The 16044-nt window shown below is 40.9% G+C and overlaps 1 protein-coding gene across 6 annotated transcripts; it reads left to right on the forward strand.

Annotated features, from left to right (window-relative positions):
- The first annotated feature begins 7353 nt into the window (after positions 1 to 7353).
- LOC114265917 (V-type proton ATPase subunit F) lies at positions 7354 to 12812 on the forward strand. Of its 6 annotated transcripts, none has more exons than XM_082920460.1 (6): positions 7354 to 7765; positions 9363 to 9528; positions 9735 to 9950; positions 11120 to 11202; positions 11670 to 11786; positions 12347 to 12812. In XM_082920460.1, exons 3-6 carry the CDS (start codon positions 9899 to 9901, stop codon positions 12446 to 12448), a joined length of 354 nt encoding a protein of 117 aa, XP_082776586.1. In that variant the 5' UTR covers positions 7354 to 7765; positions 9363 to 9528; positions 9735 to 9898; the 3' UTR covers positions 12449 to 12812. The 6 variants fall into 6 exon arrangements, with proteins under 6 accessions (XP_082776586.1, XP_082776585.1, XP_082776588.1 ...); XM_082920459.1 differs by having other exon boundaries at positions 7409 to 7644; positions 7710 to 7765; positions 9363 to 9950; XM_082920462.1 differs by adding an exon at positions 10620 to 10701 and having other exon boundaries at positions 7409 to 9950; positions 11670 to 11791.
- Positions 12813 to 16044: the final 3232 nt, after the last annotated feature.

The raw sequence follows: 16044 nt of genomic DNA on the forward strand, positions 1-16044 counted from the left end.
GTGACGAATGCTTCCGCTAGTTGTTGCCACCCCTCTATACTCCCTTCTGGAAGCCTTTCAAACCACTTCAGGTCCAGTTCTCCCAAGCTTGCTGGAAATATGAGGCACATCAAGGCGTCATTGCGCCAGTGGCCAACCATTACTTGCCGGTAATGACTCACGTGCATGTACGGATCCATTTTGCCGTCGTACAAGGTGAACTTAGGCTGGTGGAATCCGGCAGGGAGCGGTGTACTCTCGATTTCTGGCGACAGCGGCGTAGTTGTAAGTCTCGCCAGCTCTTTGTCCACTAGTGCAGGGGCCATTACCCTAGGTGTTGGCATTGCCACTTCTTCGCTGCAACGAACTTGGGTGCTCAACCTCTGCAACGCCGGCACTCTTTGAGCCTCTCGACGGCGCGCCCTCTCCTCTAACACATCCCTCAAGTCTCTGGAACGGGTGGAGAAAGAGTATCGCAACGTCGACGTCGGGTGCGAAGGGTGGGAGGTGCTGTCGCGAGTGAGGGACTTGCCTTTCCTTGGGTCAGAATCCCCAACCCCATAGTTTCTAGTGATAGAGGGAGAGTGCGTCCTTTCCTGGCGGTGACTGCTAGGACGAGGAGACGGGGTGCGCTCACTGTGGTTGCCCTCTCCCGCAACACTCTTCCCCTTGATTTGGCATTTCAGCATCTCCATCTCAGCCGCCATCTTGTGGATGAGGGCGTCCTGGTTTTTGAGTTTGTGCTCCAAGTGCTGCGTACGGGACTCCCCCCGCCGCCGATGGCCCTCTGGACTCTTCGAGCGATCGGTGCTCCTCCCGCGTTTGCCTCGCGCACCTTGCGAAGAAGTTTCTAGGCCTGCCATGGCTGGAACATTCGGGGGGCCTTCTCTCCGTCGGACAGACTTTGGTGTGATACCATCAACGACGGATAGTGGAGTTTCGTCATTGTTGGCCATGGAAAATGGTCGAAGAAGCTTAAAGAGCAAGGTTTAGTATCAAAGACTTCCCACAAACGGCGCCAATTGTACGGGGGCGAAATATCCTCCACTTTCCGTACTCCTTGGACGTCAAGCTTCTCGTGACGGCGTCTATCTCTGCAACATAGAAATGGTGAGCTGCCCGGCGGTGGTGTGCCGGATAGACCCTCCGACGATCAAGTCAGACCATTGGAGGAAAAAAAAGGCTAACAGAGAGAGAGAGAGTGTTAGTGATAGAGTGAATTTTTCATACCTCTAACGTTCCTCTTTCCTTCTATTTCTAGGCTGGCCATGCAGCCTCAAGATTGTGCGCGCACTACCCCTGCTGTCCTTCCCTGGACAGGTGACAGTGCTCGCCTCTCACCACCTTACGCGTGTAAAGGCTTAGTTCTCCCACCAGTACACGCAGAACTGTCCAACGGTATTGATGCGTGCGCGGAGCAGATGTCCTCTCCCTCACGCCATTGGCTCAGGTGGCACACCTAACCGAAGTACCACGACCGGCCTATCCCTTGTGGAGAACTGTCACCACATGTACGCAACCGAGCTATGTGTCGCCGGCCTGTCCCTTTGGCAAAGGGGCCAAGAGGTGATGCCCATGACCGGGCAGATATTGACCGGTTTATTGTGGCTTACCAGTTTCGAGGCATGCCGGCCTCCATCCGTTCTACCTTCATCCGAGGTTATCTGGAATCTGTCCATCTCGGCTAACCGTTCAAAGGCATGTCGGCCTTCGCCTCGTCCTCGGTTTAGCCCGAGCTACTCAAAGCCCGGTCTCGCCACTCGACTGCGTGCCCTGCCAAATGTCTACAAGTCACAGCTCAGCCGGGCGTAGTTCACGCCTGGTCTGCCGATCTCCTTGACCGAGCAAAACAGATCCGCCGGCCGTCTCAGTAGAGGAAATAATGCGGCGCCGTGAAGTTTGTCACGACCGGCACTATCGTAGCTCGGTTGTACTAACTGTGCAAATCTCCCCTATCAATTGCCCCTTAATCCTATCCGAGCTAACGTGACTGGGATTATATTATAAGGCCGGGCTATACTTTTTGCTCGGTGATCCACTTTGCTCGGTTTAAGAACTCCAAGGCGAGAAACGTTCGCTCCGCGACTTGTTTCTTGGCGAGCAAGATCAGCTCGGCAAGGAACTCCAAAGAAGGAGAGCAAGGTCCGCTCCGCAACATCCTTCTTGGCGAGCATGATTAGCTCGGCAAGGAACTCCAAGGTAGGCGAGCAAGGTCCGCTCTGCGGCTTGTCTCTTGGCGAGCAAGATCAACTCGGTAAGGAACTCCAAAGAAGGCGAGCAAGGTCCGCTCCGTAACTTCCTTCTTGGCGAGCAAGATCAGCTCAGCAAGGAACTCCAAGGTAGGCGAGCAAGGTCCGCTCCGCGACTTGTCTCTTGGCGAGCAAGATCAACTCGGCAAGGAACTCCAAAAAAGGCGAGTAAGGTCCGCTCCGCAACTTCTTTCTTGGCGAGCAAGATCAACTCGGCAAGGAACTCCAAGTTCGGCGAGCAAGGTTTGCTCGATGACTTGTTCTTGGCGAGCAAGATCAGCTCAGCAAGGAACTTCAAAGAAGGCGAGCAAGGTCGGCTCTGCAACTTTTTTCTTGGCGAGCAAGATCAGCTCGGCAAAGAACTCCAAGGTCGACGAGCAAGGTCTGCTCGGCGACTTACTTCTTGGCGAGCAAGATCAGCTCGGCAAGGAACTCTAAGGTCGGCGAGCAAGGTCCGCTCGGCAACTTGCTTCTTGGCGAGCAAGATCAGCTCGGCAAGGAACTCCAAAGAAGGCGAGCAAGGTCCGCTCCGCAACTTCTTTCTTGGCGAGCAAGATCAGCTCGACAAGGAACTCCAAGTTCGGCGAGCAAGGTCCGCTCGGTGACTTGTTCTTGGCGAGCAAGATCAGCTCGGCAAGGAACTTCAAAGAAGGCGAGCAAGGTCGGCTCCGTAACTTCCTTCTTGGCGAGCAAGATCAGCTCGGCAAGGAACTCTAAGGTCGACGAGCATGGTCCGCTCGGCGACTTACTTCTTGGTGAGCAAGATCAGCTCGGCAAGGAACTCTAAGGTCGGCGAGCAAGGTCCGCTCGGCGACTTGCTTCTTAGCGAGCAAGATCAGCTCGGCAAGGAACTCCAAAGAAGGCGAGCAAGGTCCGCTCCGCAACTTCTTTCTCGGCGAGTAAGATCAGCTCGGCAAGGAACTCCAAGGTCAGCGAGCAAGGTCCGCTCAGCGACTTGCTTCTTGGCGAGCAAAATCAGCTCGGCAAGGAACTCTAAAGTTGATTAAAACCATCAACAAACCTCTTACCAAGTAAAATTCATCCGACAAGGAATTCCAAAGTTGATCAAAACCATCAATAAATCTCTTGCCGAGGAAAATCCGCCTTGCAAGGAATTTTGATTTTTCCATCAAAATGATTGTTAGTTGCCCATTGGACCGCACTAAATCTGCTTGGCTAGGCAAAAATACAACAATTCTCAAGAAAATGGTCTGCTTGTTTCATTGTGCCAATGGCAAAAAGGGTTACAAAAATATAACTAAGAACAAAACTTTAGATTGGCAGAGTTCGATGTTCTGAAAATGGATCGGCCACTCACATTCTGCGAGTTTTATGCCCCTTTTCCTCGGCCTTCTTCCAGACGTCTTCCAAAAATTGAACCCCCTATATCTCTTCCAGGGTGGTTTGCATGGCCATCATCTTGTCCGACTGCGTGAACCTTTCGCACTACTCTCTTATTCTCTACTACCGGACTTGCCGTCACGGTAGCTGCAGCTGCATTGTCTTCGACTCGGATGTGCTCATTGATGCGCTGCATTAGTTGGCCCATGGATGTCGGCTGGTTCATGGTAAGCGAGTCCCGCAGCTTATGTCCGACTGGGAGACCCCGCTTGTATTGAGTGATCGCCAGATTGGTAGGGCAGTCGAGGATTTTGTTGTAAGTTTCCCAGTACCTTGCATTGTATGCCTTCAACGAACCTCCAGACTCCATCTTGATGCCCAGGAGATGGTCGGCCTCCTTTGGTATCCGAGTGTTGGTTTTGAATCTAGTGACGAATGCTTCCGCTAGTTGCTGCCACCCCTCTATACTCCCTTCTGGAAGCCTTTCAAACCACTTCAGGCCCAGTTCTCCCAAGCTTACTGGGAATATGAGGCACATCAAGGTGTCATTACGCCAGTGGCCAGCCATTACTTGCCGGTAATGACTCACGTGCATGTACGGATCCGTTTTGCCGTCGTATAAGGTGAACTTAGGCTGGTGGAATCCGGCAGGGAGCGGTGTACTCTCGATTTCTGGAGACAGCGGCGTGGTTGTAAGTCTCGCCAAATCTTTGTCCACTAGTGCAGGGGCCATCACCCTGGGTGCTGGCATTGCCACTTCTTCGCTACAACGAACTTGGGTGCTCAACCTCTGCAACGCTGGCACTCTCTGAGCCTCTCGACGGCGCGCCCTCTCCTCTAACACATCCCTCAGGTCTCTAGAACGGATGGAGAAAGAGTATCGCAACGTCGACGACGGGCGCAAGGGGTGGTAGGTGCTGTCGCAAGTGAGGGACCTGCCCTTCCTTGGGTCGAAATCCCCAACCCCATAGTTTCTAGTGATAGAGGGAAAGTGCGTCCTTTCCTGGCGGTGACTGCTAGGACGAGGAGACGGGGTACGCTCACTGTGGTTGCCCTCTCCAGCAACACTCTTCCCCTTGATTTGGCATTTCAGCATCTCCATCTTAGCCGCCATCTTGTGGATGAGGGCATCCTGGTTTTTGAGTTTGTGCTCCAGGTGCTGCGCACGGGACTCCCCTCACCGCCGATGGCCCTCTGGACTCTTCGAGCGATCGGTGCTCCTCCCACGTTTGCCTCGCGCACCTCGCGAAGAAGTTTCTAGGCCCGCCATGGCTGGAACATTCGGGGGGCCTTCTCTCCGTCGGATAGACTTTGGTGTGATACCATCGACGACGAACAGTGGAGTTTCGTCATTGTTGGCCATGGAAAATGGTCGAAGAAGCTTGAAGAGCAAGGATTGAGTATCAAAGACTTCCCACAAACGGTGTTAATTGTACGGGGGCGAAATATCCTCTACTTTCCGTACTCCTTGGACGTCAAGCTTCTCGTGACGGCGTCTATCTCTGCAACACAGAAATGGTGAGCTGCCCGGCGGTGGTGTGCCGGATAGACCCTCCGACGATCAAGTCAGACCACTGGAGGAAGAAGAAGGCTATCAGAGAAAGAGAGTGTGTTAGTGATAGAGTGAATTTTTCATATCTCTAACGTTCCTCTTTCCTTCTATTTCTAGGCTGGCTATGCAGCCTCAAGATTGTGCGCGCACTACCCCTGCTGTCCTTCCCTGGACAGGTGACAGTGCTCGCCTCTCACCACCTTACGCGTGTAAAGGCATAGTTCTCCCACTAGTACACGCAGAACTGTCCAACGGTATTGATGCGTGCGTGGAGCAGATGTCCTCTCCCTCACGCCATTGGCCCAGGTGGCACACCTAACCGGAGTACCACGACCGGCCTATCCCTTGTGGAGAACTGTCACCACATGCACGCAACCGAGCTATGTGTCGCCGGCCTACCTCTTTGGCAAAGGGGCCAAGGGGTGATGCTCATGACCGGGCTTATATTGACCGGTTTATTGTGGCTTACCAGTTCTGAGGCATGTCGGCCTCCATCCGTTCTACCTTCATCTGAGGTTATCTGGAATCTGTCCATCTCGGTTAATCGTTCAAAGGCATGCCGGCCTTCGCCTCGTCCTCGGTTTAGCCCGAGCTACTCGTAGCCCGGTCTCGCCACTTGACTGCGTGCCCTGCCAAATGTCTACAAGTCACAACTCGGCCGGGCGTAGTTCACGCCTGGTTTGCTGATCTCCTTAACCTGAGCAAAACAGATCCACCGGCCGTCTCAGTAGAGGAAATAGCGCCGCGCCGTGAAGTTTTTCACGACCGGCACTATCGTAGCTCGGCCGTACTAACTGTGCAAATCTCTCCTCTCAATAACGTTTGGGAACACATTTATGATGTGGGTGTATGTAACGTTTGGAAAAAGCTTACTATAGCTTTTTTATGATGTGGGTGTATGTAACGTTTGCGAAAAACACATTTATGATGTGGGTGTATGTAACGTTTGGGAAAAACTTACTACAACTTTTTTATGATGTGGGTGTATGTAACGTTTGGGAAAAACACATTTATGATGTGCCTGTATGTAACGTTCGAGAAATGCTTAATATAGCTTTTTTATAATTTGGGTGTATGTAACGTTTGGAAAAACATTTATGATATGGGTGTATGTAACGTTTGAGAAAAGCTTACTATAGCTTTTTTATGATGTGGGTGTATGTAACGTTTGGAAAAAGCACATTTATGATGCGGGTGTATGTAACGTTTGAGAAAAACTTACTATAGCTTTTTTTGGGTTTAGTAGTGTATGTAGGGGTGTCCACGTTATTTATGACCCACACGTTTCAACCACAAAAAAAAAGGGTATATTAGTTAGAAAAACCATTCCATAATTACATAATGGGATCCTTCGGATCACATTACCAAAAAAATAGGACTTGGTCGTCTATTAATTTTAAAATGGGACTTGGTAGACTACAACTCTCCAAAATGGGAGTTTCCAATAATTTCTCCTATATTCAATTAGACTTTTGTGATAAAAATATTCTTTTTAGATATAGAATAAAGTACACTTTATCTCCTTGAACTATCATACAATACCACTTTACTCATTCAACTGAAAAAAGCTATATTTTACAATCTTAAACTATAAAAATTATATCAATGTAAGATTTTTAATAATGATTAGTTACATTAATTGATGAAAATTAATATGTGACTTGCATGTGACATCTCAAACATTATAAAATGCATAAAACAATATTATTCTTTTTTTTTCTTTCATTTCTTCTACTCAAGGCAATAGCAATGGTAGCCATAATATAGACAGATGTGGTTGTCAACGTTGATAGGAGAAATAAGTAAAACAGAAAAAATATATATATATATGAAAAGAGAAGAGTATGTCTTTTTTAAACAATTCACAAAGTTTGAAATATCATATACAGGTCACATGTCAATTTGTTTATATATTTATATATCAGATTATTAATGAAATGTTTACATTGATCAAAATTGATAGTTCTGGGTGATAACGTGTAACTTCTTTTAGTTGAGAGAGAAAGAAAATGAGTGATGGTTTAATGGAGTAAAATGTAGTTTGCTTCTATAGCTAAAAAGGTATTTTCTTCTTTGAGAAAAAAAAAAAAAACGCGACGGTGTTATCTTTTCTCCTTCATTCACTGCTAGAAATATGAGTTTTTGCGTCTATTTTTTTGCGACTGATTATTTAACTGTCGCAAAAAATCACTTTTTTCCATAACAATCCCGTTTTGCTTAACCCCCAATCCTGTTCTTAACTAAACAAAAAAAAAAAAAAAAAAAACCCCAAAATCGTGTAAAACTTGCCCTATCCCTTTCACTCTTATTTCCCAACTCTCTCTCTCTCTCTCTCTCTCTCACTCTTAAAACCTCACAAATCATACTGGTAATCTCACAAATTCTCCTCTCTCTTACTCGACTCTCCACTCTCTCTCGCTCGACTCCCACTTTGATGAAGATATGAAGATTTTGATCGATTGTTGATGATGGTTTGAAGATTTCGATCTGCTGTTGATGAAGATTTGGATCGATTCATAATCCGTAAGCCTAATTTCTATGTATGAATCCAACTCTTTGTCTCTGTAATCCCTGTGTCTTTTTTTCAGCTCCCAAATTCTCTTCGACTCATAGCTTTGTTCGATTTCGAAGATCAACATCAACGGTAACAACATGAATTTTTTCCAATTCAATTTATTATTATCAATGCGGTGCAGATTCTGATTTCGAAACATCTTTTTGATTCGAAGATTCATTTTATTTTTTATTTTTATTTTTTTAGATTATTAAATCTTGATTTGCTTTGGCTTTAAAACTTGATCTGAGCATTTCTCTAGATTGTTTGCTAAATTTCATTTAGTTTTTGAGCCTCTTGTTTGTATGCTAAGAAAATTTTAGGAACCAACCGAATTTCAAACTTTTAGTATTATGCTTTAATGTTTGTTTGGCTAGAAAATTGAAGCTCACCTCAATTAAGGTAAAAAATATATATATATATATATATATATATATATTTGTTTTCCTGTGTCTACGTTACATTTTCTTAGCAACCAAACTGAGCATAATTTGGTTAATCTTTGACTGATTTTTCTAGTTTATAATCTTGTTGTTCTGCTTTGAATTCTTCTTGGTTACATGTTTTAGTCATAGTTGATTTCTATATTGCTCTGTTTAATTTTGATTTCAAGCTCTCTCTGCAGTTTTCAATTTCTATTTAGTTTGAGAAAGCTCAGAAGTAATTTAGATCTTGAATTAAATGATGAATTACTTGGTACTGATATCTTTCTCTCTCGTTTTTGAATTTGAATTCGATTCATATAGCTAAATGCATAGAGTATTGAATATTTGAATGTGTGTATCTATTGTCTTGCAAACATCTTCGTGTCACAAATAATAGTCATAAATAGGGAGATATTGATATTTGTGGTTTGTTGAATTGAAATGTTTCACTATGAAGTGATAGATTTGGAATTGGTATAAAAAACAACAGGTCAAAACTTGGGCCCCAGCTCAAGCTTGGATCAGGTGCAAGCTTGGATTTGAGGAACATATATTTTCTGTAGAGAAATCTTTTCTTATTGTTAGTTCTCTTGCATATCTGCATGTGTTTATTTTTCGTAGAGAATTTTTGCATGTGATATTTTTGTAGTTTTCTTGATACCACAGCTGTTAAATTTAACTGAAACTTGTTGAAGTCAATGCTCATACTTGGACAGATTGATGTTTTGCTTTGGCTTCATTTCTGTGAATATTTTATCTCTGGAAAAATCGTGATAAGTGGACAGAAAGAATGATAGTGAGAATTTATGCTGACCTGCTTATTTAGAGACCTATTTTGCCTTAAAGAAACATACATTAGAATTCTTAAATTATATTGAATTCTTCTGTCTTTATCGAATGATAAAATTGTGCCCCAGATTCCTCTTCTAGAATTCAAAATATAAAATTATCATTAGATCTTCATTGGTCTCAACCTTCCAAGTCCAAAACCAGAAGGTATTATAAGTTGACATTACTACTGCCATTATTGTTGCCACCATAATTACTGTTGTTGCTTCTTAGATGCCCATGTCACTGAAATAGGGCTTCTAACCCTGGAAAGACCTTTGTCAAAGTGCACCCATATCAAATGCCCTTGAGTAGAGCTCATATTTTTGTTGTTATTTTCTTCCTTGAAATAATCCAAACTCTGTAACTCAACTGCTGGTTCGTATATTTGAATATTAGTCGTTGCGGTTTAACTCTTACTTTGACTCCTTCAGGTTCCACTACTTCGACCAATTAAATAGAATTAGGACTCCCTACATTTGTCAATTGCCTTTTGATCACCTTACTCATCTTCCTGGACGTGAACATCACCGAAATCGAGGGATAATTTATGCTAAAACCCCTGTTCTCCAGCAAAGTCTCATGGCAACTCACATTCCTGTGAGTAATTGTGAAAATTTCTGATTTTGTGTATCCCAGGGTGCACAGATGAGTGAAATACTCATCTGGCCTGATATCATATACCAGTCCTGGATTGATGGCTCTCTTGGGTCCAGCTCCAGTCGCGAAAACTCCTGTAGGTTTGTCTCCATCCATTATTGGCCTTCTTGAATGGTTTGTGATTTTCGCTGTTGTCATGATTGCAGATTTAATAGCTACTGGGGTCTATGTTGGATGAGCTAAGTGAATCAGAGCAACAATTCCACCGACATGTGGACAAGCCATGGAAGTCCCTGACATGGCAGTGAAGTTCACTCTTCTAGAATCTTCTGGAAGAGCGTTGGGGCCCAAGTTTTGAGGCCAGGCAGCGATGATGTTCACTCCAGGAGCAAGATTGGATTTGAGGAACATATATCTCGATGGTGAGTTTTTTGTATATCTCTTATTTCATATAGGAATGATGTTCACTCCAGAATCCCTATATTTAACATTTTAAACTGATTTTTGGTATCTGAAATCCATACCCACTAAAAAAAATTATCATTTCATGAAGAGAAATTGGCTTCATAATTAAATTGGACAAATAAATAAATACAAATAAGAAAAGATGAATTTGATGACTTGGGAGTGAACATAGCAAAAATTCGTGTTGTTAGTGGGTGACTCCATTGAAGGAGGTGTAGAAGGCTTTTTTGTGAGTGGATTTTGAAATTGACTCAAAGCTAGTGTACCTCTTTATTCGTTTCAACTAACTTTAATATGTAGAAAGCACTTTGATTTCTTCATCTCTGAATCTGTTCTCACTGTTCCGTCAGAACTTGGTCGTTGATTTTCCCATCTTATGTGAGTTCACAGTCAATAAATGTGCAGTGGATTTATTCTGTCTTCTCTTACGTTGAGTTCCCACAAGGATAATGTAGTTGCAGATAACAGTACTGATCATGTGGCTTGGTAGGTTGTTAAAACAGCATCAGATATGTTTTTGCTTGTCCTTGACATCTTGGTGTATATTTATGAAGGTCTTTAAGATGACTGCTAATGTGATGCTCAATATTGCTGGAGCTGATTGGAGTTAAATTTATCTGATGTAGGACACAATAACTGGATTTTTACTGGCTGGAGTAGGCAATGTGGATTTGCGGAGAAAGACAAATTACCTAATTGTGGACTCAAGTATGCTTTTGAGCTCCAAATGTTGTGAAATTTTAATGTTTTAGGCATATGATGAATTGAAAAGCTATCTCCAATAAATGACTGGATGGTCAACATACTTTAATTTTATGATAAAAGCATTAAAGCCTGTTAGTTACTCTTGTCATTTATGTTGTAGATTTTGTTTCTTTGTAACAGAATAGGCAGCTAAGGAGATTCAAAATTTGCTTTAAAATTGTTAAGAGAAAGAGAGAGAGAGAGAGAGAACTTGAGACTACATGGGTTTTAGATGCTGTTATACTGCTCCAAATTTTTGTTCTTGCCCTGTATCCTTAGTTATGGAATTAGAATCTGTCATTTCCCCCGAGTTAATTTCAATTCAATTGAATTTTTGGATATTCTTATTTTGGCTTATAAATGTTCTTTTATTATGGCTTAGAAACAACTGTTAAGCAAATTGAAGAAGCATTCAAGGCATTTACAACAAGAGAAGACGTTGCAATAGTGATGATCAGCCAATATGTAAGTTTTTGTTCTACTCTGCCATATTTTTGATTGATTTTAATGCTCTTATGTGGTATGACTTATGCATATGATTATAGTGCATGCTTATACCCTATCAGATGTATCATGAGCACCCTAAGATGCTTCTTTTTTCTTTTTCTTCTTCATTTAAATTCTATCATGTGAATGAGAAAAAATATTAAAAGTTTATGATGAATAAATATGGGTCGTGTCATAGATTTAGCATGTTACATTAATGTTTTAGTCAATGGGACTTCATACTTTGGTGCTGAATTTACTAATGCTTCCTAAACTTCAAGTTAAACCTTTATTGCAACATTCATATAAATCACAAAGTCCCACAATTATTATAGTCCGGTAGTAAGAGACGAATGAGTACATTGATTTTGTGGTGGTGTGATTTTTCATTTGTCATTTGATTTTGTGGATAAAACATTGTTTAATGCAACAATGTTCATCTTCAGGTTGCAAACATGATAAAGTTTTTAGTAGATAGCTACAACAATCCAATTCCAGCAATTTTGGAGATTCCTTCCAAGGACCATCCTTACGATCCAACACATGATTCTGTTCTTTCAAGAGTGAAGTACTTCTTCTCTGATTTTCCCATTTTATGTGTTGTATGCTTGAATGTTTGTTCTTTCTTTATTTATTTCTAATTTGGATTTGCAGATTCTAACAGTTTGTGGGGTTACTCTCTCTGTCTCTCTATCTCCCCCTTAAAATTTTAATTTCAGTTCAACTATTACTATTAGATCACCAATTTCAATATTTTAAGCTTACTAGTATTGGTAATGAGTTTTTGAAAGTCTTAAAACATTTTTTGCCTAGGTCAGTTTAGTGAAAGGTTAGATCTTTTGTGGAATTGATTAAGACTACACCATAATGGTAATGGGATAATTTAATCTCCTAGTACGCATCTTTTAACATTTTTGCTTTATTATCCATCTCACTAGCTAGTGGGGTAACTTGGTATTTTAGTAAAGAGTATATTCCCTTGCGTTAATATGGAAATTTTAGGCGTCACATGACCATTAATTTGTTATTAATGTAACATTTTTCAGGTTTTTATTTTTTTGGTCAAATTGATGAAATGAAATATATGAAGCTTGACACTTCATCTGTCGATTTTGTGTTTCAGATGCTAGTTGATGATATTGGTGATATAACAATTACTAATGATGGTGCTATAATACTCAAGATGTTATATGTTGAGCATCCTGCTGCAAAGGTGGAAGAATAACACATCCATTTGGCTGAGGTTCAAGACCAAGAAGTTGGAAATGGGACAACTTCTGTGGTTATTATATCAGTCAAGTGATCCAGCAGATAATGATGCATGGAAAGATAGTGACCGAGAAGCTTGACACTTTTTTTTTTTTTTTTCCTAGCCCAGTTGAATGGCTCTGAAGAACATTAAGAGTTTCAAGCATAAGAAATGACAGAAAAAAAATTAAAAATTCACTTGGTTGAGTTTATTTTTTAGTTTCTTGTTGATAGAATTCACTTGGATTTAATTTGTTCAATGTAGTCAGGTTTTTGGAAAGATCATAAATCATAACGATGTACTATTTATAAATGTCATTGAAAACTATTTGCGACGGTAATAAGATGGTCGCTAATACATTATAGGTAATTTTTATTCTTTTTTTGCGACGGCAAAACATCAGTTGCTATAAGTAGGTTAGGTGGTCGCAAATAATTTGCGACTGCTGTTTTGCGGTCGCAAAAAGTATTTGCCACCCCCACATTCGCGACCCCCATTTGCCGTCGCATAGGCCGTCGCAAAAAGTCTTTTGCGACTGTATTTTTATTATTTGCGACGGTTTATAACGGTCGCAAAAAGTACTTTTTTTAGTAGTGATTGTTGTATGAATCGCCAACACAAGCCACACTGTCACACTGTGCCTGCTTGGCAGAAATTATAATCAGCTTATTTCAGCTTTCAGCTTAATTTAAGTTATTTTGATGTATTTGGTTTAGCTTATAACTTATAACTTATAGCTTTTTGGAAGTCAGAAATCAGCTTATTCTTTGAGTGGAGCAGGAGATGCTTTGAGAATAAGTCAGAAATCAGCTTATGTTCATAGTTATAAGCTATAAGCTGTTTAGGCATAAGCTATAAACACTTTCCCACAGCTTTACCAAACAGGGCTACTATCAAGCTCACTAGCACGCACGAAACAAAAGAAAGAAAAAAAAAAAAAAAAATCCTACCAAGGTGTAAGGAGACTACGAAAAAGTAGGGGAAGAAATGGTGGAACCAAAAAGGTATTGACGTTAATGTTAATTTTGGGTGGCAATGGGAGATTAAGGTGTCGTTTGGAAACATGCTTTTTTAGTAATTTTTTAATTTTTTAGTTAAAATGTGAAATTTTGACTTTTTAGTATAAGTTGTTGGGTTTTTGACTTTTTAATTAAAAAAGTCACCTGCCAAACGAGGCCTAAATGAAAGTTTAACCCATTTAAACATGGATTTTCAATGTGTCAACCAATATTATATGATAAAATTTGTTAGGAATTATGATTTCAAGGACAAAATAGAAAATTCCATTCATATTTTTGTCAAACCATTACAAAGACTAACCATAATTTAACTTAGAATAAAGCTTGGGAGCTCGAAACCCCTCCCCCCGAATCCCCCGAAATTCAGGAGGGAGAGAGAGAGAGAGAGAGAGAGGGAGAAGAGAGGGGAAGAGGGCTCGCAGTCACCGTCCGATCGTCACCCGGCGTCCTCGCAGCAGCTCATCGCAGCGTCACCCGGCGTCGCCTCGCCCGATCGTCGTCTCCGGCAGCCTCCGCCTCTGCTCGATCGTCGTCTCCACAGCTCGATCATCGTCTCCGGTAGCCCCCGCCTCTGCCTCGCCTCCGCCTCCTCCTCCCCCTGTAATTAGGGCCCCCTCTAGTCCTCTTCCCTCCTCCTTCCTTCTCTTCTCCTTCTTCATCTTCTTCGTTTCTGATTGAACCAAAATAAAAAAAAATGCAAAAACGACATCGTTTCTGGGATTAGTGGGATTCGGGGAGCTTAGATTCGAGCTCCCTAGCACGACCCTTTAACTTATGGGTGCAATTTGTTATGCAATTATAATATTATATTGAAGGGAGTATAATGTAATTACATCAAATTTGCAAGATTAGAAGTATTTTCTCTACTATTTAGGGTTGCGAATATAATATAAATGATAAGTTATCTTTTTTTTTTCTAATAGTCTAAGCTCTTTAATGAATGGTGGTGTAACATATACTAATTAGTGTATTAAATACTGTACCAATATTAGTTACGACATTATTATTGACCCCACTAATTAATTACATTACAAATCCCAAAAACCTTTTAAATTATGTCACATTATCAATTGGTACATTAGTTAGTATACTAATTGGTACATATAGCATTATTTTTTAGGATACTTACGTGTAGGTCCTAATAAGTGGACTTATTGTCTAATAAGGCCTGGCTTGGGATGTTAGAAAAAATTCAAAAAATCAAAAAATTATAAAAAAGCAAAAAAGTCATTACTATTCACAAATTAAAAATATAAAAAAATTAATATACATAATATTTTAATACAAATCAATTTTACACTGTCAAAGGTACTGAATTGATGGGAAAGTACCGTGAAAGGAACAAAAAGAAAATTACATATATATATTCACTAAGTTGGACGGTAATGTTGGGCCCCGTGAGGACCCACCACGAGTACTGTTTTGATAATCCGAACCGTTCAATGTGTAGAACTCGTCTAGCACTATATGCTTGTAAAAAATCACGTTGATCGGATATTGCTAACAGCATGATCAAATCGATTTTGTATAAAAAATGGATGGTGTTATAGTTAATGGTTGACCAAAAAACTAATCCGATCAGATAGCTATAACTATCTGATCAACGTGATTTTTTACAAATTTATGATACTCGACGAGTTGTACACATTGACGGTTCCGATTAGCAAAATGGGACCCGTGGTTGGCCCCTACTGGCCAAAGAGTACCGTCCAAATGGTTGCCCGAAAAGGAGGCAACCATTTCCTATTACACCACTCTGCAAACCTTGCTGCCACCATACAGCCTACGCCATCAAAACTTTTCCTACACACTAATTTATATAATTTTTTAATACACATTTTTTGTAAAAAGTCAAAAAATTAATCAAAACATCCATATTTTTTTTCTTAACTTTTTAGTCAAAAAAGGCAAAAAATGCATTTATTTAGGACATTCCAAACAACCCCTAAGCCCTATGAAAAAAATTTGTTATATAAAAACGTCACTAATTATAAGTTTTAGTGACAATTTATAAAAATTATGACAAAAAAACTCGCTAATTGTCAATTTTTAGCGACGTATGTAAAAAATTGTTATAGCGATAATTTTACCAAGATTTATTTTTAATAGGACTTGATGAAAATTAAGTCTAATTATTAGAACTTATTGATAATTTATCCTTATTTTTTTGTCTTAATGAATTTGTGGTTAACAATTCACTCAGAAGCTAATCCCAATTACTCACCCTTTTCTTTTCTTTTGCGATTTTACAAAGTAATGCTCCATTTGGAACTAATGGAATGAAATTGAAAGAAAGGGGAATGCAAGTGAGCTATAAATTCTAGGGATAGTATATTATTTTTCTTTGCTGACGAAAGGGAGAAACAAAATAACAATCCACTTTCTCTTTTCCCTCCGAAGGGGTCATTTGGGAATACATGAAAGAAAGCTAGTTTTCGGTTAAAAGATAAAAAAAAAAAAAAATCATGATGTTAAAGTCAAATCCCATATTAATTTTTTCACTCATAAAAAAATGAAGTTTTAACAATTTTTCAAATACATTAACTAAAAAAC

This window comes from Camellia sinensis, chromosome 3, assembly GCF_055761805.1.
Source record: "Camellia sinensis isolate YWXY chromosome 3, ASM5576180v1, whole genome shotgun sequence".
NCBI classification, from domain to species: Eukaryota; Viridiplantae; Streptophyta; class Magnoliopsida; order Ericales; family Theaceae; genus Camellia; species Camellia sinensis.

Bases quoted from the DNA above. Each gene is read 5' to 3' on its own strand.
- LOC114265917 (XM_082920456.1), top strand. The intron at 10,702-11,119 runs GTATGCTTTTGA...ATTATGGCTTAG, and splicing joins TTACCTAATTGTGGACTCAA to AAACAACTGTTAAGCAAATT. The intron at 11,787-12,346 runs GTGAAGTACTTC...TTTGTGTTTCAG, and splicing joins ATGATTCTGTTCTTTCAAGA to ATGCTAGTTGATGATATTGG.